Source organism: Numenius arquata, chromosome 7 (assembly GCF_964106895.1).
Source record: "Numenius arquata chromosome 7, bNumArq3.hap1.1, whole genome shotgun sequence".
In the NCBI taxonomy this organism is placed as follows: Eukaryota; Metazoa; Chordata; class Aves; order Charadriiformes; family Scolopacidae; genus Numenius; species Numenius arquata.
Window position 1 is genome coordinate 47147550 of NC_133582.1, and position 27694 is coordinate 47175243.

At 39.4% G+C, this 27694-nt stretch overlaps 1 protein-coding gene across 2 annotated transcripts; it reads left to right on the forward strand.

The window, feature by feature from the left end:
• Positions 1–3678: 3678 nt before the first annotated feature.
• NGLY1 (N-glycanase 1) lies at positions 3679–26969 on the forward strand. 2 transcript variants are annotated; one of them, XM_074150250.1, is made up of 12 exons: positions 3679–3884; positions 5334–5448; positions 7617–7859; positions 11309–11468; positions 14848–15070; positions 15792–15913; positions 16316–16461; positions 16622–16732; positions 20432–20596; positions 21890–22078; positions 23959–24136; positions 24672–26969. In XM_074150250.1, exons 1-12 carry the CDS (start codon positions 3757–3759, stop codon positions 24845–24847), a joined length of 1956 nt encoding a protein of 651 aa, XP_074006351.1. In that variant the 5' UTR covers positions 3679–3756; the 3' UTR covers positions 24848–26969. The 2 variants fall into 2 exon arrangements, with proteins under 2 accessions (XP_074006351.1, XP_074006350.1); XM_074150249.1 differs by having other exon boundaries at positions 3757–3884; positions 11297–11468.
• Positions 26970–27694: the final 725 nt, after the last annotated feature.

A 27694-nucleotide genomic window follows, 5' to 3' on the forward strand; every position in this document is an offset into this window, starting at 1 on the left:
GCCTCCCGTTCCGACGGCGCGGGGGGCCGCACCACCCGGGACAGACCGGGGGGAGGGGGGACGGAAACGGGACGGCTTTGTAGCCGATCCCCGATGTCACAATTGGTGAGGAGCCGGGCGAGCGAATCGGCAGCTCGGCGGTGGACTGCACGGCCCGACGGCTCTTCCCGCTGCCGCCGCGCGGAGGAGGGCGGCCCCGGCGCTGTGGGAGGCGGAGATGGCGGCCCGGGTTCGGGGTCATCGGTGCAGACAGAAGTAGGACTGAGAACTGGCAAACGCAAGGAAATCCCTTCCTGCCCCCGAACCACTCGTTTAAAACACGCAAAGGAAGAGTAAAAAATAAAAATAAAAATAAAAAGACATCAACCTATAAACTTCCAAACAAAGGCAGGGTCCCAGTGGAGTAAGAACAGACCAAGTAAGTAGAGTGGAGTAAGTAACAGAACTCAGAGGGTAGTAATTAATGGAGCAGGGTCAAGTTGGAGGCCTGTAACCAGCAGTGTCCCCCAGGGGTCAGTACTCGGCCTAGTCCTGTTCAACATGTTCATCAGTGACCTGGACGAGGGGACAGTGTACCCTCAGCAAGTTCGCTGATGGTACCAAACTGGGAGGGCTGGCCAAAGCTCCAGAGAGCTGCGCCGCCATCTAGCGTGACCTGGACAGGCTGGGGAGCTGGGCAGAGAAGAACCTAATGAGGTTCAACAAGGGCAAATATAGGGTCCTGCACCTGGGGAGGAAGAACCCCAGGCACCAATATAGGTTAGGGGTGGATCTTCTGGAAAGCGCTACTGAGGAGAAGGATCTGGGAGTCATGGTGGATAGCAGACTTTCCATGAGCCAGCAATGTGCCCTTGTTGCCAAGAGGGCCAATGGGATCCTGGGCTGCATAGGGAAGAGTGTGGCCAGTAGGTCAAGGGAGGTCATTCACCCCCTCTACTCTGCACTGGTGAGGCCACAACTGGAATACTGCGTCCAGTTCTGGGCTGCCCAGTTCAAGAGAGACAGGAAACTACTGGAGAGAGTCCAACGTAGGGCAACTAAGATGATTAAGGGATTGGAACATCTCCTTTACGAGGAAAGGCTCAAAGAGCTGGGACTCTTTAGTCTGGAGAAGAGAAGGCTGAGGGGAGACCTTATCTGTGTTTACAAGTACCTAAAGGGTGGGTTGAAGGACGATGGAGCTGGACTCTTTTCAGTGGTTTCCAGCGATAGGACGAGGGGCAACAGGCACAAGCTGGAACATAAGAAGTTCCATTTAAATATGAGGAGAAACTTCTTTACGGTGAGGGTGACAGAGCCCTGGAACAGGCTGCCCAGGGAGGTTGTGGAGTCCCCTTCTCTGGAGGTTTTCAAGACCCCCCTTGATGCAGTCTTGAGTAATGTGCTCTGGGCAATCCTGCTTCAGCAGGGGAGTTGGACTAGATGATCTCTAGAGGTCCCTTCCAACTCTGACAATTCCGTGATTCTGTGATAAGGCGCAGGAGGCTAATGCTGCCACCGTGAGGGAAACCCTGCCGTTTCCCATGGGTTTCCGTAAGGCTGCAGGTGTCCTGCGACACGGCTCAGCAGCAGGCAGGTAGGAACTGGCAGTACTCCTGCTGTAATCAGTACATAGCCCCACAGTTCAATGGCCGCCACACACGTGCAGGAGGAGCTCCTCAGGACCTTGCGGCCTCTTTCAGGCCCGTTCCACCGTAACTCATTCCTCAGCACAGTTTTCCCGCCTGCACTTTGTTCCCTTGCTCTAGTCCCAATCCCCATCTGATCCCTGCTCTTTCGTGTGCCCCCCTCAGATGGCTGTCCCCCGCCAGCCCCCGGCTTTGCTGTCACCTTCCTGGGTGAAGTGCGTGCCTCCACACCCAGGCTGAAATGCTGGTAGGGAGGACAGCAAGATGCAAACAAAGTCCAGCTGATCACTGACCTGGCAGGAGTGTCTTGAAAATAGACGTACAAATACACCAACAGCACCCATATGCAGAAGTAAACTATTTGTTGCTGCTGCTTCCAGATGCGGGAACCACAGTGCATGATCTGAACTGAGACCAAGCTGCTAGCTATGCCTGAGATGGCATGTAAGAACAATTAAGTTTTTACTTGAGAAAGACAGTGCCACCATACTTCAAATACATGAAATCCAGGAGCTGTCATGATAGAGCATAAAATGTGTGCCAAAGGCTCATCAACCAAGACTTGAAACACCTACTGCAGGAAAAAGAAGGGGAAAAAAGCAACCCCCAACCTCCCCCCCCCCCCCCCCCAAAAAAAAAACATGCCAAAAAGGAGGGAAATGCAATATTTAATGAAGAAAAAAAATCAACACTTGCATAATTTTTGTTTTAAATGAAGATACTGTAATTTGTTTCCCGTTAGAAAGACTGTTCCTTTGACATTGAAGGTGTTAGCAACTTCTTGAAAGTTGGCTGTTGGTTTTCTTATTTTTTCACGCCACTCTGCTATGAGCACTTCCAAAGCAGCATTTGCTTTGGAAGTTGTATAAACAAATGCTGTTCTTAAAAGCATTATTTACAAATGCTGTACTTAAAAGCATTATGTACTTACGTTACACATATAGCAATATAGTTAATCTTTCAATTTGAGAGGGCAGACAACATTGTCACACGCCAATGTGAAAAGCATGGAAAATAACTTAAAAGCTGAAGAAGCAGCCAAGGAAGACAGCATGATCTTAAATTAAAAGTTTGTTACCTTAGTACCAATTCCAGGGTTTTGAAGGATGAATTAGTGATTTTTAAACTATGCTAGTAGGAAAAATAACTGCAACTCAGCAAAAGTTAATTACCTTGGGTTAAATCTCAGCTTTTGTAAAGGATAGCTACCATCTTATTTAAAAAATTCATAGAAGCCAAGCAGAATGACCTGTCAGAAGCATTCAGCAGAGCTAGAGCATAATGTTCACTAATAATCACAAGTCAGCCTGAATTTTAAAAACCTTTTTTCCTTGGAATTTTTTAAATCTTAGAATCATAGAATGGTTAGAGTTGGAAGGGACCTTGCGGATCATTGAGTTCCAACCCCCCTGCCATGGGCAGGGACACCTCCCACTAGACCAGGTTGGGTCAAAGCCCCATCCAGCCTGGCCTTGAGCACTTCCAGGGATGGGGCATCCACAGCTTCTCTGGGCAACCTGTTCCAGTGCCTCACCACCCTCACAGTAACAAATTTCCTCCTAATATCATCTAACCTAAATCTCCCCTCTTTCAGTTTAAAACCATTACCCCTTGCCCTATCACTACTCTCCCCGATAAAGGGTCCCTCCCCATCTTTCCTGTAGGCCCTTCAGGTACTGGAAAGCTCCCATAAGGTCTCCCAGGAGACTTCTCCAGGCTGAACAACCCTAGCTCTCTCAGCCTGTCTCCATGGGATTGGTGCTCCAGCCCTTGGAGCATCTTCATGGCCCTCCTCTGGACTCGCTCGAACAGGTGTTGAGAAAGAAAGAAAGAAAAGCACCGCAGACCTAAAAAGTACAAGACTCTTCGCCGCGGTTCTTGCACTAACAGCACAAACTAGACGCCTAGAAAAAGCAGAGACAGAAATTTTGGGTTCTCGCAGCTGCCATAACATCCCGCCTTCGGGCCCGCTCTGGCCCTTTAAGCCCCGCCCGACACGCGTGGGGGCGGGGCCTGAGGGCGATGACCGCCCCTTCCCGGCCGCGCATGCGCGTTGAGGCGCGCTCCCAGCGCAGCGCGGAAGTTCCGCTGGCGCTGCCCAGCCGCGGAGTAGGCGGGGGTGGGCGCGATGGCGGCCGCCGTGGGTCTCTCCTCTTCGCCAGTCTCCCCCGCCGTGAGCGAGCTTTGCCAGAACGGGCGGGAGATCTTCCTGGAGGCTTCGCGGCTCCTCCTCACCTACGCGGACAACATCCTCCGGTGAGCGGGGCAGGGCGGGAGGCGCCCGGCGGGCCGCCGTCCTCTCAGGAAGCTGCCGCCTCAGCCCCGCGCTCCGCCTGCCCCGCGTCGCGGCGAGCAGTTGGCGGGGCTTTTGGCCGCCGTGTCCCGAAGGGGACCCGCGGGGTCGGGATCCGAGGGGGGCTCGGCTTGTCCCGCCGTGGGGCCAGCGCCCGGTTCCACGGCCGTGACTCGCCGGTTCGGCCGTGCGTGGGTGCCGAAGGGCAGCGCGGGCAGAGGCCGGGCGGCAGCGGCCTGGCGAGCCCGGCCCTTTGGCTGGCGCGTCTGTGGGAAAACAAGAGCCAGCGTGTGAAGCTGGCAATTCCTGCTGGGTTACTAAATGCAGCTGGAGAGCCAATTTATCATGAAATGCTCATACGCAGCCATTTATTTCTGGGATTCCGGGCAGACCGACCGACTCGAAGATGAGCCCCGTGATTCGACTCGGTTATGTAATATCCAAGTTCAGAAACATCTCACTTCATTTTGTCGTCACTTAAAAATAAGATTAATTTTCACAGGCGTGTGTAGTGGCTTGGATTTTTGTTTCTTGATTCATTGCTTGTTGGTTTGTTTTGAGGACTTGTTTTTTATGCTAAGCAGAAAAGCCTGCAATTGGCCCTGGTTCTGCAAGCATTTAAGCACCTAAAAATCAGTGGATGCATAACAAGTAATGCTAAAATAGTAACTTGGCTATTCTGTTGCCTTTATTTTCTGACTTAGTAAGACTGGTACCAAGAGTGAGTTAATTATAGTTTAATTTTTGCAAGGTGGCTCTGTAGACTATATATATACACCGACATGTGTGATTGACCTTGATAGCTTCAGGCAACTCAAGACATATGAGCTGCCTCTCCCAGTCTATATCTGGTTTGTCAGCCACTTGCAAAAGCTGTGCTGTGTGACAGAGAACAGTGGGTCCTGGCCTGACTCTGCTTAAAGAGGTGAGAGAAAAAGGTTTAAAAGAGTTGAAAGAGGAACTGAGAGGTAGCCCTTCAAGAAGCAGAGACCACGGTACTTTAACCTGTGTACCAGGAAGTTTAGCATACCTTCTGTGGTGGGCTGAAAACCATCCAGCATCAAGCTGAGGAGTTCCATTAGAAGGCTGTGGTGTGTGTGGGGGGAGAAGACGGTGGGTCATGAAGTTGTCTGTAAGTGTCACTGCAGACTAAGCCCTTCTGGCTAGGACTACAAAACATATTTATGAACCTAAGTTGCAAACTAGAATTTAGAGCCAATTTTGTAACTCTCAAAGTTAAATGCAGAGGGATGTGAATTAAGTCAAAGTTTTAGATGGGTTTAACGTTTTGCCTACATAGTGTGAATGAAGCTAAACTTAAAAAAAATCTCTTATGAATTACTAATGTTGCTTAATACACTTCCCCAGCTTTTAAGTGTTTACTTAATAATTAAAGCTTTCAATTTCTTCAGGAATCCTTATGAAGAAAAATATAGATTAATTCGGATTGGAAATCCAGCATTTTCCACAAGGCTGTTGCCTGTCAGAGGAGCAGTTGAATGTTTATTTGAGATGGGATTTCAAGAGGTGAGTATAATTTAGTCATTTCTGATGTCTTCATCATTTTACACACTAAAACTTAAAATCAGACTTTTTTTCCCTCCTTTCCCAGTTGCAAGGCACTAGATTATAAACCAGTTGCTACTTTCTTAATTTTCTCTCAGTCCTTGTTTGCAAATATCTGCAGTTAACCAACAGAAAATGTAGATGAAGCTACTTCAGAAATCTGGTGGAGGTAGAGCTAAGCTGATCTGTGCCTAGCACCCTACTAGTTTGCTTAGTGCCCAGATATGTATCTATACTGGCACAAAGGAAATGGTGGGAAATGGCGTGAAAACCCCTTCTCTTAGTAGCAGCTCACTGTTAGGCGGACAACAGACTGCATCATCAGATGGTAGTTTCCATATTGTAAATCTGTGTGTTGAAATCATCATTTGGAAGGCGGGGGGGTGGGGGAGGCTAAGTCCTGTTCTTCTGCTGCTTGTTCCTACCATGAGTAGGGCTTATCTGGCCCCATAGTGAGTTAGATAGTTAGTTAAAGGAAGTTGATCTGATTAAATATTAATCCCCCAAAACGAAAACAAGAGTGTTTTTCAGCCAATTCACAGTGGAGCTTTGGAAGTACTCATGTTGTCATGTCAGCAGTGGATGGCAACAGACTATTGCACTAGTGGGAGGGTGGGACTTTTACCCATTTAAACCAGCTAGAAGACTGTATCCTAAAATAGTCCTGAGTGAATCTTGATTCTGTTGCAGTCAAAAAGATGTATTTCAAAGACTGCTTTGTGTCTTGAAGTGGTCCCTGTCTTGGTAGAACTTAAATTGCCAAAGCTTGTTAAGCTAGAAGCAGCCTTTGTAATTACAGGAGAGCTGGGGTGAAAACCCAACTCTTGTTTAATGGTGCAAAGCTCTTGCTCTAGCTTTGCTTTAATTTGTCTGTTTGATGCCACACTTCTGTATGGGTACGTACATTAGGTTATTTAGGTCCAGCTGTCATGAGACCTCTGCCTTCTCTTTGGGTAAAGTTAATTAGTGTAGTTGTCCTAATTTAAAAAAAAATAATATGCTGAAAGAAATGGTGACTGCAGAGGGAGAAATGGTCTGCGGATTTATTCTCATGCCAATGTTCAGGAGATGACTTTTAATGATGTGTATTAGCCAAGAGGTAGTGAAGCACTCCAGCAGTAATAACAGAGTCATTTTAAACACATTATAAAGTGCTATTCCCACTTCTGTCAGATCTTTAAGAGCATCTTGGCTCAGTGTTACGGTTATTGTGTCAATTGAGGCTGGAGCTCACAAACTTCTCTTCAACTGCGACAACTAAAATTGTTCTTACTTTTGTCTCTGCTTGGTAAGCCAACTTTTTCAATTAAAAAATGAGGACTCTTCTGCTGTATTGATACATTTCATTTAGTTTTGTGGTGATTGTAAGTGTTAAAGTGAAGCACTGCATCTGCAATGTCAAGTGACCTAAGGTAACTGTGGATAAACAGGTTACTCAGTTTAATAAATAGAAGTGCTGCAGTGGTAGAAACTGAAACTCTTAAAGTATAAATGCTTCAGGATATTCATGTTTTTAGTAACCTGTTTCTTCATGTTAAGTACACTGATATTCGCTTCTGTCATAATTGCTAATCTTTTGTTATGCTACCAGTAATCATGTTACGATTAAAAATGGCAACACAGAAATCAAGCTGGGTACAGGTCTCAATAAGAATAATATTTCCTATCTGAAAACTTGTAAAACCTAAAAGATATTGGTATAGAAGAGAAATCCCAGCAGATGCCATTCTAGAGGCTTCTTCCGCCAACATTGGCTACACTCCTGGGTGGCAAAGCGTTTTGCTGCTGTACTGTGAGAACTGAGTGTTTGTTGTTCATTTCTGCTGTTACTGCTGTCTCTGCCAAACCATAATTGTGTTGTCCGCGTGTGGCTCTGCAAAATAAGTTACTAACAAAAGCATGTTGTTATGAGCCCTTTTTCTCTAGACTGACTATAGGTTTTTGATCTAATAGCTTCTGCTTTGAGAGACCTACAAGTTTCTGCTGTAAGGGACCTAATCTGAAGGCTGAATCCTGCCAAACCTTAGTGTGCTAACTTCCAGTAAATGATACCACTGTTAGCTGTAGATACAAACCACTGACTAGCTTAGACCTGCATTAACTGCTGGATTAATTTGTCTAAATTTCAGGGAGAAACTCACCTGGTTTTCCCTAAGGAAGCTTCGATTGAGCAGCTACGTAAAATCAGAGATTTAATTGCTGGAGAGAGGAGTAGCAGACTGAATGAGTCAAGTCAAATCCACAGATCAGGATCCTCTGAAACTGTGGCCAGCACTCAGACAGTTGCACATCAGCCTTCAAGACCTGCTGACTCTGTTCTTGCCCCTGCCCATCAGCGACCAGAAGCATCACTTGTGCAATCTCTTGAAATGGTAATTATAACCTGAAAACTTTGTAGGCGCACTAGCCTTGAGTGTAAAGATTGAAAAAGAGTTAACTGTTGGGACAGGTTGCTCAGAGAGGCTTTGTAGTCTCCAATTGTGGATGTTTTCAAGACCTGACTGGATAAAGCCCAGAGCAACTTGGTCTGACCTTATAGCTAACCCTGCTTCAAGCAGGAGATTGGACTAGAGGAGTTTTTCTGATTTTCCAATGATTTCTGAAGTTTTTGAGTGTTTTCTGCAGTCTCTATGAAATACTTCAACATGAAATATGCCATAAATAGAATTTTAGGAAGAGATTTTATTGAAGATGTCCATAAATATTTTACTGATCGGGCTGTTGCAGAAAAAAAGCTGGTTTGTATTGGAAGGAAACAGCAAGGTGGGGGAACTGAGGGAGAGGTGGGAAGCTAAGACTGGGGCTGTATACTGTGTTTTGTATTAGAGAGCCAGCAAAAAACCAGGATGTAATTACAACTGTAATGTTTATAGTTGTTGGCATCTCAGTCCACGCATTATGACCTCTCTGTGTAGCCTGTGAGAAGGGCTTTCTTTTTTTAACATGCGACTATTGTGAGAGAAGGGAATTTAGCCAGGCAAGGACAAATCTATAGTTATTTAGGCTGTATTTCCCTTTTCCGAGAGGTCGAGATGAAGTTCCTTATCAAGACAGAGAGGCATCGTTTCATCTCATGTTAACTGGCCTGATGGGAGGAAGACTCTTAACACCTCAAACAACTTTGAAAAATGAAGTTATGCCTTTTGATAGAAGGTTTGAAGGATGCTTTAGTTTAACTTCCTAAAGGATTTTTCCCCCTAGAACCAGTGTCACTGCGGTCTAAGATGAATCCTTCCAAAAGCTCGCTTCTTATACATCCTTAAGCAGAGTTTGTATCTTTTAAATTATATTATCAGTATATTGTTAGATGCTGAACTATGACATACGATTTCTTCCCAATACCTACCCAAGATCAGTGGAAGAGAAATGGCAAAGCATAGATTGAAGTGATGGCTTATCAGGAGAGAGCATGGGAAAGGAACTGTTGTAGGCACTTGAATATTGAGCAAGTTAGCATGCTAGTAGTTGCCTTTAAAATATATTGACTGGGTTTATTTGTATTTGTTTGAGGTTTTGGGGAGGTTTGGTTTTTTTGATCATCTTCTTGGTTTTTACAGTTTCAGCCACTTCTGCAATGGTGGTTGGAAGCGATTATGAAAACTCTAGAGTGACATGCTGTAGTACTGGTTAGTACTGGAAGCTTTAAAGCTTTGCAAGATCAATACACCTTTTAATGAGAAAAATGTTGCAAATTTCAAGTTGACACAATGAGGTTAATAGCTCTCATTTGTAGTTATTCTGTCCTCATTTATGCTAGTCATCGGAGTTGTGGATCCATTTTTCCACAACTATTATTTTTCCATGCTTCTTGAGATTCAACATAGGTGGTGGGACCAAACTTACTACAATTTAGAGACATTGCTAATGCAATGTTAGCAGTCTCTCAGAATGCTGTATTTCAGCTGATCTCTTCAGGGAATTATACCAATAGATCTCCGAGCCATTGAATTTGGTCTGTATAGTCTGCAATGATTGGAAGGAAGTCCATAAAATGCCTTCTGGCTATGACTTGGCCATTTTGTTTGCACAGCATTAGGTGTTTTGTTTTTCAGTGAGTATACTGCAGAGGTATAGTTGTATTATTGTTGTATGCACTGCTGTCAGATGTCAGAGAGATTTAGAGTGATTTTTGTAGTGCAAGCATTTTTATTTCTTGCCTGTGTGTTACATCTGTGATTCATGGGAGTCCTGGTAAGCACAGAAAGAAGTGGCCTATTTAAGACAGCACAGGAGTATTCCTAAATGGCGCAGTTCTAGGGACCTAAACCATCATTATTTTGCCTCATCTGTGTCTCTTCTGCGTTTCTTATCATAAAGCATTCTTGAAACTCGGAGAAAGGAAAGCTCTGGCTAGTCAGTAGTCTGGTGGATGGATTCTGCTCCCTTCCTGATGACGTAGTGGTTATAGGAGGAAAGAGGTTTCCAAACTTAGATTTGCAATGAGGTTCACCACACTTCTAGATGTTTGCATAATTGGTATACAGTGGCTTCCATGAAACCAGTTAAGCACTACTGTAACACTGATGGTGTTTGCCAGTGGGAAAATCTGAATTGTCAAAGAATCTGGGAGACTTCCTGCCGTGCTGAGCAATATCTCTGAACGCTCTTTCAGGAAGCTGACAGAACATGGAGATCTTTAATGCAAGTTGAAAGAACAGAAATAAGGGAAGTTAGGGACTGCCAATCACTTAAAGTGAATCTGAACACAATTGGGTTTATGATGTTAAACCAGTTACCTACAGCTGATGAGCTCCAGGAAGAGCGAAACCAGTTCTATTCTGTTTCAGCAGTTATGAAAAGTAAGGACTGGTCCTGTAGTACTGTCCGGCATCAAAAATAATCATTCCTAATTTAAATATTCCTTTGAAAGAAATTACCTTTCAAAGAGTGCTCACACCTGTGTATTATGTTGCATTTGCTGCTAGCATCTCAGGAAAGTGTGGGATTTTTGATGAAACAAAGATGGTAGTTAACAAGACTAAATACTGAAGCGTGATCCGACTGTAGAGAAAAGGTAATTTAGCAGTGCCACAGACTTCACCCCAAAATATGCCAGACTCTTAATTTTAAAATCCCATTTCACTTTCTGTGTTGTCCCCCTTTAAATGGGAGTAAATAGGTTGCTCAGCTACTAACTCCGCTATTATTAACTTTAGCTATTTGTTTTAGTAGATACGGGTGTACCTTGTTGGGTGCAACATGTAGTTGCCACTAAGTGACACTTAGAATAACTGACTGAAGTCGAGTTCTTGTATTTGATTTCTAGTGGAATACACTGTTCAGTATATGGTCAGAGGGCTATCTATTCAAATCTGTATCGGTGTTGATCTGTCAGAGAAGGAAGTAGAAATAAGTGAGCAGCATTCACGAATAAGAAATAGAAAAGCAGCATGCATCAATAAGAGAGTTCTGCGAACTGGTGCAGTGGTGGGTGACCAGGAAATGGAATGAATTACAGATTCTTTTGTGGATTTCAGGTAAAACGTGCCCAAAAGAAATGGGGGCGTGGGGATGGGGTATGTGTGTGTAAGTCAAAAACTTTGCCATCAGAAGTGTCTTTAAAAACAGTTGTATCTTCTCTCTGAATCGATACACTTTTCACTCAGGAGACCCTTCAGAATGTTCAAAGATGACAAGGCTGGCTTTACATTTTGGGTAGTGGTGTCTGTAATTTTTATTAATATCTTTACAAATAAACATTTTTACCTGTAAAGAAATATATAATGTAACTATGAGTAAAGAATTAGGACTGACTTAGTCATAATTGGCTCTTCTGACTTAAGGTTCATAAATCATCTTGTGACTGAAAATCCTTTTGCAGGCTGCAAATATCCTGAAAACACTCCAAACAAATTTTGAGCATCTTGTATTGATGTATGAGAATCCTTCTATTCAGCAGAAAGCACTAGCTTCAATTCCCCTCCAGCAATTGAAAGGAAAGGCTCAGAAAAAGCTAGCACAAGCTACAAGACTGGACAAAGGTAATGCTACCAAACTATACTGTACAAGAAACTAGAAATGCTATTTCAAACACCTGGATGATTCATAGACCTACTATGCTTTAAGTGTGTGGATTTGGTCATATGTCTGCAGGTTCCAAATGCTGTTTCTAAATTAGAATTATTTTCTTAATTTTCAGATTTTCTACTCTTCTCTCTCCTTCCGTTATTTTTTTATTTCATTTTTGTAATCCATCCTTTATTGCTTTCACATAGAAATTTTGAACTGTTAATTTCTGAATTAGTAGGAAACAATGCTGGGGACAGAAATTGGGTGAGCGCGTACTCAAATTCCTTGCATCTAGAGTGAAATAGCTACAACAAGAGGAGGGGAGCTTCTTGTTTGAGTAGTTATTCTTTTGAAATTGTCAGAGTGCAATTTTCCCATATGTACTACAATTCCAAATTCAGAATAAAATTTCAAAATACTGCTTCTCTTTAAGTGATTTTATTGGTGAGATTTTGTGTGAGACCTTTTCGAGAAACAGCCTGATACAAAGAACCACCTTTCTTGCTGATGTTTAAATGAACAACGTTGTTCACATGCCATCCTCTTGGAGCTAGAAGTGAAATATAGGCATAAATATTTGTGGCATCAGTGGCTAAAATTTATATTTTTTTCATGAATGCAGATTTGTTTTGAAGGTACAAAGTCTTTGCCAGTTAAAAATGACTGGCAAAATAAAAATATTTCTATTTTCAAGTGACAGTTTTACATTTGTTTCTGCAATATAATGAAATTTTACTTGTATGAGATAAGTATTAAAAAAAAAAAATGATTCCAAGACCATATTTAAACCAAAAAATCCTTTTCACTGTTAATCTTTCATAGAAGACTCTGAAGCAATTCTGCTAACTTGATTTTGCAAACCAAAAATAAGCATCTCATCTTTTTTATAAATGACTGTGATGTGTCATACGGTCACGTGCTAATATGTAATTGTGCCTTTGGCATGAGTGAACTTTCTGACAGTGGATTTTCTTAGTATTTTTTCTCTTTTTATAAAGCTATACTGGGAAGTAGGAAACCACATAAATAAGTGCAAAGCATTCTCATTCAGCAGCGTAGGACAATGCCATCAGGAAAAGAGGCTTAGTAGTAATAAATGAAAACTATTTAAATTCCTTTAAAAAAGAAAATAAAGACAAGCCTACTTCTTAGACTCTGCTCTAATTCCACTGGGCACATTATTAAAAACAGGAAGGAAGGAGGAGTGTGGTGTTTCCAGGTGCTTCTTCCCAAGCCATCGAGCCAATATGTCCAAAATGGCTTCCAGACCTTAATTTAGATACAAATAAAGAGGAAGGATGGAAATCCACTGTTCTGGATTGTGACAGTTTGAAAGCATTTTTAAAAAGAAACATTCCTTCGGGAATGCGCTGTGTATGAGATGTATGGTTAATTGGCCCTTTCAACTTCCTTGGTTTATCTGTGGGAGTAACTGCTTAGTACTCGTAGTACTTAGTACTTTTACCTGTGGGAATAACTGCTTAGTACTGGGGGACACTTGTTTTTTAGGACTTCCCTTACCATGCAAAATACGCATTTTTGTTTCATAAAGACTGTGCTAGGAATGTTGTGGTTTGGGCTGGACTGGCCACAGAAACTGGCCTCAAACCAGGACAAGGAAGAATATGATCATTTGATCAGAAGTACAGACTTTTTTTTACTGTTTTCCCTTTTATCACTTTCCATTAGAAGGATGGATTGTGCAGTCAAAAATAGCTGTATGTCACAGCCAACTGTTTTCTGTTCAATTAAATCACATTTGTCCTTTCCACGCGATGTTTTCATGAAGGATTGATTTTGCAAGCCAAGAGAAGAATATTCCTATGATAGCAGTCATATTTTCATAGATGGGTTCTGGATTATATGTCCTTATCCAGGAAAAGAGAATATGGCCTGTGCTCGAAATCTTCTCATTCAGTTTTTGGCAGAAACTTTGAATATACAAGCATATCCATTCTGTAAGCAGTAACTCTGTGTCTGAGTGTTTCAGCGCAGATCTTTTTCACGTATAACAAGTAAAAATTGAAATTTTAGTACAATTTAAAGTCAATTAAGTACAATTTAAAGTACAATTTAAAGTACATTTAAAGTCATCTGCTTTGATTAACAGATGATCTTTTCTCATGTGCTTCATGGTGTTGGCAGTGTGTGTTTAATAGAGTTAGGGGTCCCACAGAGTCTTTTATACCAAAAACTACTTCAGCTTCAGAGGAAGATGTGAATTGAGCTTAAATAAGTAAAACGCACATCTTGCCTAGTCTTTCTTTGCTGTCCTGAAAAAGGAGCTAGTACACAAATTTGGTACAACTTCCTTCAACTTCCTTTAAACAGCATTTTTATAAATTATTTTTGTCTTCATATTCATTAGTCAGACCTGCCTGCACTGTGACTACAAGCAAGCTGTAGTACATAAAATAACCAGTTATTAATATCTATGATTGCACTGTGGCCGAGAGGATGGAGTTAATAGGAGGACTTATTTGAATGTTTATGAATCTGAGATGGAAGAGTATCTCTCTAGGCATTGGAGCAGAGTGTACGTTTAAAGACTCTAAGGAGTTAGAAGGGCTGGAACTCTTTTGGAAGACTGGATTTTTAAATTTGTTAATTAGGTAAAGTGGGGGTATTTCCAGGTGGTGGAGTAGTGACAGTGTGTGAGTAGATTCTAACACCTGTTACAAACACAGGAAAATTGGCCAGAAGAGTCTGGTGGCCTAGTGTGGTGACATCTGCTAGAATAGAAAAATAAAGACATCCTGTGTTTAGCTTGTGTAAGCTGACAAAGGTGTTTATTTGCTGAATTTATAAACAAATTCAGCTTTATTCACATGGTATATGTAGACATTCTACAATAATTAAGCTGTTTTTGTAGAAAGTCTGTTCATATTACACCTGGTTGCCTGGACTGCTGCCGGTGTGTGGTTTTTTGGGATTATGAAATCAAAGCAATTGTTATTCCTAGTTTAATGGCTAAGAATAAGAAAAGAATATTTAGGAGTAGAAAAAGAATGAACACATTCTCTTCTGAAGCCCTGGAAAAATGAGGGGCATGAGGAACTTCACTGGGCTTCACTGTATATCTAACTTGTTTTTCTGAGCAATTCCTTATTCTCACTCTAGCTGTAGTGTTTAGGAGTGTAGTTTTGTGTTTTTTAGATATAGAGTTTGATGGTATTCAGTCTTGAGAATTTAGATTTTTTTGTGTGTGCTTAACTAGCATACGAAACTTTTACATTGAGAAGTCTTTTTATAAAAATAAAGGCCCAGAGATGGTGATGTATGTAGGCACTGGAAAGTTCAACTAAATTATTTTTCCATTTGGCCTAACTGTGTGTTGTGAAAACTTCACAGGTGCACATGTGAATGAAGAGGACTTCTTGTTGTTGGAGCTTTTGGACTGGTTTAAGAGTGACTTTTTTCATTGGGTAAATAATCTTCCTTGCAGCAGGTGTGGTGGGCAGACAGAGCCTAAAAGTGACTACCTGTTGCCTTCTGATGATGAGCTAAGGTGGAATGCCAGTCGAGTGGAAAATCATTACTGCAAACAGTGTCAGTTCTGTAATAGATTCCCAAGGTGAGCATACAAAGGTTTGCTTTGTCTTTTTTTTTCGTCTTTCAAGAAACAGCTTTGCTTTTGTATTTTTTGTGAACAAATACTAAGTTGTTGGTTGAAAGATTATAGAAGCTGTTTTAAGCAACATGATAGGGTGGTTGATGAACCAGCAACTGCTCTATAAGATAAAGAATTTTTAAAAACAAAATATTGCTTTATTTTATGTGGCCTTGTTCTGAATACTTGTCTGATTTTCTTATTATTATTATTTTTACTGTTAATTTGATAATTAAATAAAGTATGTTAATATTGTCATAGTATGTAGGTAGGTTTTTATTATTTCAATGAAAATTTTCACTTCACTGGGAAATCATACATCTTCTGCTAAGTCTATGGGAAAAGAGCAAATATCCAATTTTTTTCTATTTTTGCTAACTCTCAGAAGGACCAGCATACAAAAATCATATTTTAAGATGAAGTCTAAGTCAGTTTTGAAAACTGAAAAGAACAAATTAATTTCAGTGCTGCTATAAACATGTGGTAGAGTCATATGAGTCAAAGTGAAAGTAGGATTCTGCTCACACTTGTTTTGTGCAGTACAGCAATCATTTCCATTATCTTCTGTGGAGTGAATCACACTGAAATCTGTCTAAATCATCACAAGGACAGTCATAATGTAAAGATTTTGAAAGGTGAAATGTATTTTCAACTATTCTGAGTTTATTTTGTTTTTCTCCTCTAGGTATAATAACCCTGAAAAACTTCTGGAAACCAGATGTGGACGCTGTGGCGAGTGGGCTAACTGTTTTACACTGTGTTGCAGAGCTGTAGGATTTGAAGCTAGATATGTCTGGGACTGTACAGGTATCGGTATTCTAGAATATCATAATGTTCATACAAAGCTATGCAAAATGAGGTTATATATTTTATGGTTCTCAGATTATACTAGCCATCAGGCAGCATATAAAGTTATGCAGTTCAGCTAACAAAGACAATATAAATTCAATTTCCTGTCTTGCCTGATGTGATGAAATACAGTTCTGCAAGCAAGGTTTGACTTCAAAAAGTTACAGTCTTCACTTGGATTGAAGGGACTATGGTAGAAAGAAAGCTCTGGTAACTTTTCTGAATGTAGATGAACAGAAAACACGTTCTTTCATCTGTTCCTTAATTTAATGAATTGGCAAAAGGTACAATATTTCACAGTATTAGAAGAAAGGATCTATCCTTATAATTCATTGTTTATTCTTGGTCTTTCTTATACAGATCATGTGTGGACTGAAGTATATTCTTCATCTCAGAAAAGATGGCTTCACTGTGATCCCTGTGAAAACGTCTGTGATAAACCTCTTCTCTATGAAACTGGGTGGGGAAAGAAGCTCTCCTACATAATTGCATTCTCCAAAGATGAGGTACGAGTAATGGTGTTAATAAAAACCAAATTTGCCCTGGGGCAAGTGTGGGATGTTATTTATTATAGAAAAACAAACTTTGATTAGTAACCCCTTTAAATGAAGGAAGATACATGGCAATTTTTGGTTGCTTTATTTTCTTCTTCAACTTGTGCTTGAGGTTGTGGATGTCACCTGGAGATACAGCTGTAAGCATGAAGAAGTACTCTCTAGAAGGACAGCACTCAGTGAAGCTACGTTACGTGAAACAATTAACGCACTAAATAGAACGGTATGTAGCTTTTCTTAAATGGATTTCTGTAAGTGAAACATAAGTGTCTTTGAGAATGCGAAGTCCTTGAACAAAGGAATGCATTTGGTAACCTGCTAGGAATGTCCATGCACGATGGAATATAAAATGCTGCTAACTATACAGACCTCATTTTATACTGAATACAGAAGAATCAGTCTCTGTGCTGTACTTACGTGAAATAATATAAAGAATGGTATGTGAAAGGATTACCACATTATCTTTTGCGTAGTCAAATGTGTGTATACAGTGTGTGTATATATATACACACTGTACACCATGTGTATATATGTTTTCTTGATGTCTTTGGAGTAGACTTGTACATCAACAGATCTTGGGAGCAAACTTTTCTACAAACTGAATGATACTCGCACTCCCCTCCTCCCACACATGCTTTCTTTTGCCCAGTAGCTGTTCAGAATATGATAGATTAATTTAATTTACTAAATTGATAATAAATTTAATCCCTGTAAGTAACTGCTCTTACTCCTTTCTTTTTTTTCCTTTTGTCTGTTGGAATTGGGTTTCAGGGAATTAGATGCAATATGCCACTGGATTGCTAAACGAACAGTTTTTCTTTCTTACCTTTGTCTTAGTTAAAGGGCCTTTTCAAAGTTCACACTAATGTGACAATGCACTGGGAATCAAGAGGGCATAAAAAAGTTGCTGTCTGAGGATCTCCATGTCGTATTCAGCTTCTGCAGTCAGTAGAGCGGTAAGGCAGCTCATCCCTAGAACCATCAAGACATGCTATAGCAGGTTTCCATCATGCTGCCCAGTCACAAGTCTATTTCAGCTGGTATGCTGTTTCCTTCACTGCAGCCTATCAGCAGATAACAGGCAGTGGAGGCCTCTGCCTACATCACTCTCTTTTCCCATCATCTCCTGGAGACTGGTTCCCCACGAGGAGGGATTATATTATAGTCTGGTATCTTTTGATGCAGAGCTCCAGCACTGCATCTTTCAAGCACAATTCTTCTGAGTTACAACTAAAGAGAAGCACAGTATGCAGTATACATTATCGCCTATACTGCAATGTTAGTGAAAATGGAATCTGAGAGATCATTATTGTGGTTTCCTGCATAAAGAGCAACGGCTCTGGTAATTATTTCTCTGCATGTCTGTTTTAGTGGTCAAGCGGAGACAACACAACAGTTCAAAGGATGTTGAGTGACTGTCACTGTTAAATGCAAGAGGCAAGGATAATTTAATCTATTCAGTACACAATTTTACTTCTCAGAAATACTGCCTGTGTTTTATTTGGATCAGGCATTCCTAAATGGGTGTGTAGCCTGGATTACCAACCATCTGATGTTATTCTGTAGAACCAAGTCACACCCTGATTACAAAGCTTTTCTTTGCTTGCTTTGTGTGGGCAGTGCCCTATTCTAGTCCATTGTATGTTACCTACAATAGGCAGTGCCCTATTCCAGTCCATTTTATGTTACTGCTATAGAAAGGAGGGAGAAGACCCTGAACTTTCACTACCTTCATTGGAAATTGGGTGGCGGGGCAGGGAACAAATTATCTTTTATTTGCTCCAGGCCGTGTCTTTTTGGTAGTGATTGTGAATGATTAAAGCTACAGCCAGGTCAGCTCTTAAATGGAAAACTAGTAATTTAGCTTGAATTGTGACCATCTCATGGTGATTGATGTGAGATGAACCAATATGCCTTGTTTAAAGGTTTGAAATTCAATTTCTACCCTCAAATTATCTGTTGCTTATCCAGCAGTGGTAAATCACAGGTTATCCATCTCCCAAAACAAAGTCCTTCAGGAGGCATCTACAGCATAACTCACACATGATACAGAAATTATTTTGAAGCTGTAGTTCACAATCTCTTTTCCTGTTCCCTCTGTCTGCCAAAGAAAGGTGAGGCCTGAGCATATTAGATGGCAATACCTTAAGAAAAAATAAAAGCAGGAAGTTTGAGCCATGGCAGTTGATAATGGAGTTCTTGGAATGTGTTCCAGTACATGAATGCTATTGATGCCAATGTCATTTGTAGGAAATGTAGTTAGAGGTTTTTCCCAGCGCAGGCAGTTGATCTCTGCAGTGTCTGAGCATTATGTATGTCTTATGTGCTGCTAGCGTTTATATGCAAGAGTCTACTGGGAGCATGGGGAGATGACAAGAATTAGGATACTTGTAGTCTTTACAGTTGAGGAACTTACTAATTTCTTGTATCAAATATAGAAGAGGCCTGTCTTATGAAATGCCCCTTTTGTATTGAAGCACCATTCTTTCACATTTTTTTTTTTTCCCCAGTTACTGTTACAACAGCTGCAGAGCAAGGGCAACTAATTCCCAGTGTGGCATCACTGTTTTCAGTGGTGATCACCCCTGACACTGGGTTTCCCCACCTCAAAATGTCTTGAAGAAAACTGTAGACTGGTATAGTTAGCTTAGGGTAAGCCATATCAAACTTCCTCTGAGCTGGAGTGAGATCCGTAGTACTGCATGTGGGTATCCGAAGTGCCCAAGCAAGCGTTAGATTCAGGAAGGCCTGGTGTTTCACGAGGAACTGCTGGAGTCAGTCTGCTTGTCGTCCGTCAACACAAGCAGAGGTGTATTTCCCCCTTGCTGTGTTAGAACTGGTATTTGGCAGCTGGAATTTGTTGAGCTAGAGCTGTTTCTCATCATTTCTCTGTATCTACTTCCCTTTATCCAGTTCCACATTGTTGTCTGGAACAAAACGCCTTCAAACACCTCTTTTCTGATCCTGACTAGCAAAACTTTCTGGGATCAGGACTGCTTTTGAGATAATTGGAATACTTATTGGCCTGAAGTTTCAGGTGCTGGTGGGCTGAGTGTGCATGCCTTGGGCAGTCGCTAAAGTAGAAAAAAATTATGATGTGTAATCATTTGCATACTCAATGCTGAACTTAATTTTCCAACCCTGTGTGGGTGTATCCACAGTTAAGGAAAAAGTCTTCATATATCAGCTCTGTGTATTTGACATGAAAATCATGGAGCCAAAACCCCAGCCTCTCAATTTTTTGAAGTCGTGTACCAAAAAAAATGCTCATGGCTTTATTCATGTGAGCAAGGAAAGCGTGTCATATAATTCTTTCTCTTTTCCGCTAATTTACCTGGAAGTGTAGATGATATGTTTTTTCTCAATTTTCTTATATCTGCAAAAATATGAATATAATAGTTTGTTTATGGTAGAATCAGTCACTGTGAAATAACTCTTTCAGAGACCAACTGAATCTTTTGTTTGTACTTAATCACAAAACCAGCACTGTTGCCAACCAAATCATTCCATCTTAGAGAAGAAAAGTTTGACCCAAAAATTATGCTTGCTTTCTCTTTCCCCTAAAAAATATCAAGAACAGCTATGGTACAGAATACATATGAATAGCTATAAAATATGCTATGGAAGTGTTTTATCATCTAAGCAAATGTATTATAAACATTGTACAAACCTTATTTTAAAGGAAATCCACATGGTGCATGAAAGTTCACAGAAAAAGCACTGCTGTCAAATAACCATGCAGTTATGTCTGATCTATTATTTGCATGTGTGGTATAAAATTAATGTTTCTAACAGTAAGTCTAGACTTTAAATGTTATTCTGTTTTTTCAAGTTTTTTTTTTCCGGTTGGTGTCACTCTAGAGCAGAATTGCAAATACCATTTTTCTGAATTTTTTACATTGTTTCTTAAATCTATTTTCAGAGACAACGATCTTTGTCAGAAAATAGAAAAAGAGAGCTCTTGGAAAGAACAATTGTGGAGCTTGTTGAATTTATTTCTCCTAAAACACCTAAACCTGGAGAATATGGTGGAAGGACATCAGGTTCAATGGCTTGGCGAGTAGCCAGAGGTGAAATTGGTCCAGAGGTATTTAACTTTTGCACTGGTGACTGTCTTAGAGGGAGGTAGCTAACTAGAGGTTCTGTGATTATGGTCTGCAGATGAATAGCACTTCAAGGTAGGTAGCCTACAGATTTAGTTTAAAAAGTGAAACTTGCAAAAACATTAGGTGCAAGTTTGATGTGGATTCAGTAGAGGTCCACAAGTAATTTTTCAGGATTGATGGTGGTCCGTTGATTCTAAAAATGTTTGGGAATCCTTGATCTAAAGCGTGGTTTGCTCTTACAAGTTAATAAAAAATACTTTTTTTCCCTTTTAATTAGTTACAGAACTAGAAAGTTTAAGGCAGTTGAAAGCAGTTGGGAAAACTCCAAATAATGTTTATTTGTATTATTAGTTACTATTGGTTACTAAGTAGGTTTTGACCATCTATTTTTGTTAATAGAAGAATGTGGGAGCAATTAGGATTGTATAAATGGAATAATCTCTCAAATCATAAGCTTAATTGGTTTTTCAAATCAATGTTTCTGACTATTTTTGAAAACAAGATTTTATTTTCGATTATTTTATGCTACGTTATGGTTTCCCAGAACTATAGCCAGCATGCAAAGGTGTCACTTACCCCATCACTCATTACATCAATTTTGTAGTGATCCTGTCATGTGGAATGACTGACAATCCTAAATAGAACCAGTTAGGTGAAATTAATGTGTTTCATAACATTGTTTGAGTTTGAGAAACTAAGAGTTTGTTTCAGTTCTCCATAGTTTAGAAGATTTAGTTTCTGCTTTGATGAAACTCATAACAACAATGACAAATCTTAAAAAAAAAAAAAAAAAAAGTAATCCTGTGAAGTTATGAAGTGTGTACCTTCAGTTTTTTTAAGTTGATTTGTAAACTGTCATATACAAGCACCTAATAATACTCACAAAATTACATTTGCTATTCAAAATAGCCATTTACTTATTGATTGTACAAGAAATATACCCAACATATAAATTTTCTATTCCTAACATTACTCTCGCTTAAATTTGCTAATTTTATGTTATTTTGTTAGTAATTTACTTATAAAAATAATTATATGAAAATTTTAAAAAATTACTGTTCCCCTCTGGAAAAGGTGCAGGTCTATTGTAGGAAACTGCTTTAAAACTTTTGTTTTGCAGAAATGCTTTTCTCCATGACGTCTCTTAAAAATTGCTCTTTTTTTCAGTTAGGAGCAAAACTGAATTGAGATACCATGGCATACTGTTTGAAAGTAACATAGTCTTACTGAAATGTATTGGGGAATGAAGGCACTTGTATTTTTTGCCTTTTCAGAAAAGAAAAGAAGTGATTTTTATTCCCTCTAAAAAAGAGAAGACATCTAAACTCTTCCACCTTGTCTACAATATAGTAGAAGATAGTTATACACGGATTTCCAATAATAATGAAAAAATAACTGGCTGGGAAGCAGGTGTTTGGAAGGCAGAGTCTATTTGGAGAAAGGTTGAAACAGATTGGAAAATGGTAAGGATAACAATTATTAAAAGCATAAAATCTACTGTAAAAGTATGATAACTCCAGTAAAATAAAAATCCCTTGCCAATGTTTGTCATCAAACTGTCTATTGCTGCTTATAAAACTTAGCTGATGTTAGTAAATGTTACTGTTAAGTTTCAGGTAAGATTGCCAGAATTAAGAAATTGGAAATAAATTTAGCTTGTCTTTCAGAAACATGACCAAATTCTCTGAAGATAGGTAAAATCTGTGCTAAAGAACCAAATTTTTTAAAAATGACTTACTACTTATGCTTTCGGTCTACCACACAATACTCTTACCTTGAAAAACTTCTCTCCAAAATATTTATTTTTGTTTTTTGTTTTGTTTTGGAGAATAGCTTCATAGTGTATCATATCTCTTTGATACACAGCCAAAGGAAGAAATTGTCATCCTAAATATTACAGTTCCATCTGCAAGAAGGCAAAAACCTGCCAGTTACGCGGATTATTGTATACCCTGCCCAGACTCCTTCCCATCTGTCAGGAGACTGAGCAGCAAAAGAGTCATACGCTCTGAATCTAAGAGGAGGAGAACTGATGCCTGGAAGAGGGGAAGGGGTCATTTGCTAGCAAACGGCTTTTCCCGCAACAGCTACCAACTGTGGGACTGAGCATTCCTGTCGGGGACTACAGCAGGTTATTGCTCTGTTCCCCTCTCATTTTACTAGTCTGTGTCCTGTCAGTAGCATCTGATCAAGGCAAATCTCTTGCTAGAACTAGCTGAGGTACTTAAAAAATTGTGTGGAGATCAGTACTTTCATGAACATTTAAGATTATATTCACATGAAAGCAGATTACCTGTGAAAATATAACAATTTAATCTTCAGTGTAACACCTCACACCTTGTGTGGTTTTTAGCTTTCTTAAACATAAGAATTAACATTTTTATGCTTGGTCCATAGTAGCACTAAAATTCTGTTTTATAGTCTGTCAATGACATTTCTATATTAGAGTGTGATCTTTAGTAAAACATTCTGCTGTGTTTTATTGTCATTTTATTCAGGGTTATTCTTTCCAGATTAAAAACTAAAGAGCTGTCTAAGGGCATTTAGCATGACATCAATCAGAAGCCTAGACATGACAAAATTTTGATAAGTTTTCTTAACTAAGGATTGTGAAAGGATCATGGCAGTTTTGACTCTTTAGTCTGTAATGTCAGTTATCTTGGTTTGCTGATAATAGATGCTAGACTTGAAAGGGTCATTGGACGCTTATTATGGAATTCTTATGAGGGTTCGTAGTAGCTTTAATGAATGTTAATGTATGAGCTTGATTGTTCATCCAGGTGAAGTTTAGAAGAGCATTGGGACTACATTGAATTGTGCAAATTGTGCAAATCGCTAACAGCTCGAATAATGTTAATACAGGATTTATATATGGCTAGTGTGTATGATTTGCTTTAACCAAGACATGTCAAGTCCTAGGAGAAGTGGTGTGCAGCCAGCAGACGCATCTGAAGAACCGAAACACTGATTATAGTCGTCTTCATCAGCAATACTGAACAACCAAAATAATAACGTGTGGGCCTGTGCATTAATATAAAAAACAGAAGTCTGCTTCTTTCTTTTTAGATAATAAACAGGTATTTTTGTGGCTTAGGCTGTATGGAGCATGTTGAAATAGATTGGTGTTCCCTAGTGAAGAACTATGGACACATACAATTATCTATGGAACAGAATTATGGATTCAGAATGATATTATATACAAAATACCGTTTTAAAGGTTCAGAGGCTTGATAAAGAATGAAAGTGTGTTATCTTCAGATTTTGTCATTGCTACAATGATTATTTAGGTGTGTGTTGGTCATCTCAGTTTTTGACATGCTGGCTATGTCTTCTTTCCATCTAGGTTTATTTAGCCCGAAAAGAGGGGTCATCCTCTGCTTCCATCAGCTGGAAGTTTGAGTGCAAGTCAGTTGGTCTAAAAATAGATAACATTTCAGTTAGGACAAGCAGTCAGACATTTCAGAGTGGAAGAATAAAGTGGAGACTTTGCTCTCCAACAGCAGAAATTGCTCTGATAGGAGGTAAGTGTGGAATTTAAATAATGGATTATATCATGCAGCAAAAGTGTAACTGGAAATAAATAGTTTATATGGGGAGAGCACTGTGCAAATACTAAAAATTAAATGCAAATGCATTTTGACTTTTCTAGCTCAGTCTGTCTTAGCAAGGTCAAGAAAATACTGCGCATTTAATCAAAACTGGTACAAACCCCAGTGCTATTAATATACACAGCCCTTCCTGCAACAGAGCAGGGTTAGCAAGAACACAGAATGGATGGAAGATACCTGTGTGTTTTACTAAGAAAACATGTTTCTGTGTGCAGCGGCTTCAATCTTGACTAGGTCCTCTGAGCATGAGCCCTAAACAAATAATAATTAAAAATTTGCAGTGGCCTTTCTTTTTTTTTTCTTCTGTCACTGGTTGACATGAATTTGAGTAGCTGCAACTGAGATCCTTAAATATTCACTACAATTTAGCCCTTTTTAATGTGCATTCTAGCATTACACGCTGTTTGGAGCAGTGGCTTACTGAATTGTTTATCTTTTCCTCCAACAGATAAAAATCTTTGCTCCTATTCAGATTTTTCTGGTGCAACAGAAGTTACGTTGGAAGCAATTCTAAATGGAGGGGATGGCGCAGCTGCATGGCAGCACACACAGCTGTTTAGGGAGAACTTAACAGGATGTGGAGAAAATTGCTTGGAGATAATTATAAAACTCAGTGAGCTCTGAGAGCCTGAACTGAAGAGATGTTCTTTGGATTCCTTGAAGAGGTTATACCATGGATGCAACAGGAAGATTTTGTTGGCAGTTCCCGTCCATCCTGCTGGCAGCTTATTTCCTGTTTCACTGCTTCCATTTAACCAACTTGAAACTGCAGGTGTACTGAATAGGTAAACATGACAATGAAAACCTCTTCACTTTAAAAACAAACACCAAAATTAAAAGATTGAACCATTAAATACCATTTCCTTAAAACTTATGATGAAAAGGAAACCGTTTTTAGGAAGCAAAACATGATTGTAACAGCACAGAGCAATTGTAATTGACTTTAATTTGGAGTTTTAGGGTTGGCTTGCTGGTGTTTTTGGTTTTGTTTGTTTTTCTTTTTATAATCTCGTCCTTGGAAAACCAGCTTGAAATCCATTTTCTGATTACAACAGATGCTTGTGATGATTTTAAAATATTTTAAAGAATAATAGAAGACTTAGGCATTTTAAAAGAAAAATACAATCTTGTGTAATAACCAGAAGAGCTGAAATTAAGATAAATTTTGAAGCAATCTTGAAATGGTCTTGTAATTTATCTAAGTATTAAACTTGCATTTAATACCTAGAAATGTTTGGAAATATGATGGTTTGCTAGGAAATCAAACTAATTTTGAAAAAAGTGTTCATTATGTACCTAAAGTTGTCATGGCCTGTGATATGAAATTGAGACTTAAAACTGAGTAAGAACATCAGATTTTTTTCTACGAAAAAATATATTATTCATTATAAATACTTTTTAATAATATAAATTCAGATTTGCCTACTTTTTAAAAGATTTATTAAGCATCTAGCTTGAAATCACTTTTCAAGCTACTGTCTTGAGTTGCTTTCAACTCTATTCGCAAATGTATGTAAAAGCATATACAATTTTTCTGTTCATTAATGCCGTGTTTAAATTTCTTTTCATTGAATATAATAAAAACTGCCACCCAGGAGAGGTCAGATATAGCAGTGCTGTGAATAAAGTATGGAGTGAATGTTTAGATTAGATAGTCTTTATCAGAGAACTGGAGGAAGGCTATGGCTGAAGTGTACAAGAAATTTTCTATTATAGGACTATAATGCAAAGTACAAACTATAGTTTTATTTTAAAATAAGTGAAAATTAGGAATGATGTTCTCAAGATCAGTGTTTTTTTTAAAGCTTTTTGTTCCTTTTCCTGAACCCTCCAACCATTGTATTGATTTGAAATGATTGTCAAAATAACTTACGTTGAAATAAATGTTTGATGACCTTTCAACAAATATAAACAAATATAAATTCAGATTTTATCAGGAAACTGCATATGCACATTGAGCGTAGGCATCAAAATTATGCCATAGGCATCTTAAAAAGTAGTGATTATGGCAGCTCGGGGGTGACAGAATGATGTATGATGGGTTATGTACTTTGCTTCCGAATGTAAATAGACAGTTTATGAGGGGAATTAGAAAGAGGTAGTGTCACTCCCTTAGTACAGAACAACATATTGATGGGGAACTGTACAGAAGGGTGTTCATCAGGACTTGACTAATGCAAAGTGAATTTGCCAGTCTCCATTCAAAACTCCTCCTGTATTTAGTTTCAGCTAAATGCTAGTTCTAAGATTTTGAGTGGGAACCCAACAGAAAATTATTTTAGACTAATCTGTGTACTATGTTGGAAGAAAAAAGGCAAAAAGAAGAAGCCAGTGACACCAAGCAACAAAAATTTTCCACTTCATAATTTTGATAGCTGAGAAAGATACTGCTTTAAGACAGAAATTATTTCTTGCGTTGTATTACTTAAAATAGATGACAGGAATTGCAGAACAGCTTAACTGCATTTGATAATATGAAAGCAGAAGGCAGCATAAATTTAAAAGGAATAAGATAAAAGTAATTTTCTCATGATTTTACTCAGAACCTCTGGGAGAAGAGTAATAGCTGTAGATAACTTAATAAAATCCTCCACTCAAACAGTAGAGTAGTTGAAGTCCATTATTAAAATTATTGTTTGAATGAATTAAAAAGATTGAGAAATGACTTGCCAGTGTAATTAATTAAGAAGTACTTCTGTATTTGTAAGATCACATGCAATGAATAAAAGTGCTTATTTTAGGGTAGAATTAATGAGTAAAAACCTCAGACTTAATAGAACTAATCTGAAGAAGTTAAACGGAACATCTTCAGGTGTCTTTTGGAGTACCCTATAAACAGGGAACATTTTGAATCTCTTCATGCATAAGCTGTTTTAAAGGCATTAACTTTCTCTGATCTCTATTTCAGTGTAATTCTTAATCAATTTTTAATAATTTTTTGAAACCAGAAGTAATTCCTCATCAACAGTTGCTTAATAATAACTTACAGTATCCTGGATTTGCGATGTTACATGGTGGAAAGGTGTGTGCTGCAATGTGCTTTAGAAGTCTGGGTATAAAGGTATGCTGGCAATGATACGATACTGCTGGAGTTGTAGGAGATGTTGATTGGGGCATCTGCAGCTAAAAGTCAGTGCTTACCCAGCTTCTGAGAAGTTTGAGGCGGGGGAGGTTAAATGGGGAAAGAAAAAGATACTGTTGACTAGAAATGTGTGGCTTAATGTCCGTATAGGTAAAACCAGCAAAGTTTTCTATAATTCAATTTAATCTGGTGCACTTTAAAGAATTACTAGCTGTCCAGTGTGCCATGGGTGCCTTCCAAAGCTGCGCTGAGATGTAACAGTGAAATCTTTTCCATCAAATCTTATGTAAATGCTATACTATCTAATTAATGCTAGCAAACTGATTTTGGAAGGCATGATTTCCAACAGAACTGTGTGGGAGCCTGTGTGCTGAACTCCTCCTTTCAAA

Coding starts and splice junctions, on each gene's coding strand:
- NGLY1 (XM_074150249.1), top strand. CDS start 3,757: ATGGCGGCCGCCGTGGGTCTCTCCTCTTCGCCAGTCTCCCCCGCCGTG. Junction 7,860..11,296: donor TTGTGCAATCTCTTGAAATG/GTAATTATAACC, acceptor TTGTGACTGAAA/ATCCTTTTGCAGGCTGCAAA. Junction 16,462..16,621: donor TTGCATTCTCCAAAGATGAG/GTACGAGTAATG, acceptor CTTGTGCTTGAG/GTTGTGGATGTCACCTGGAG.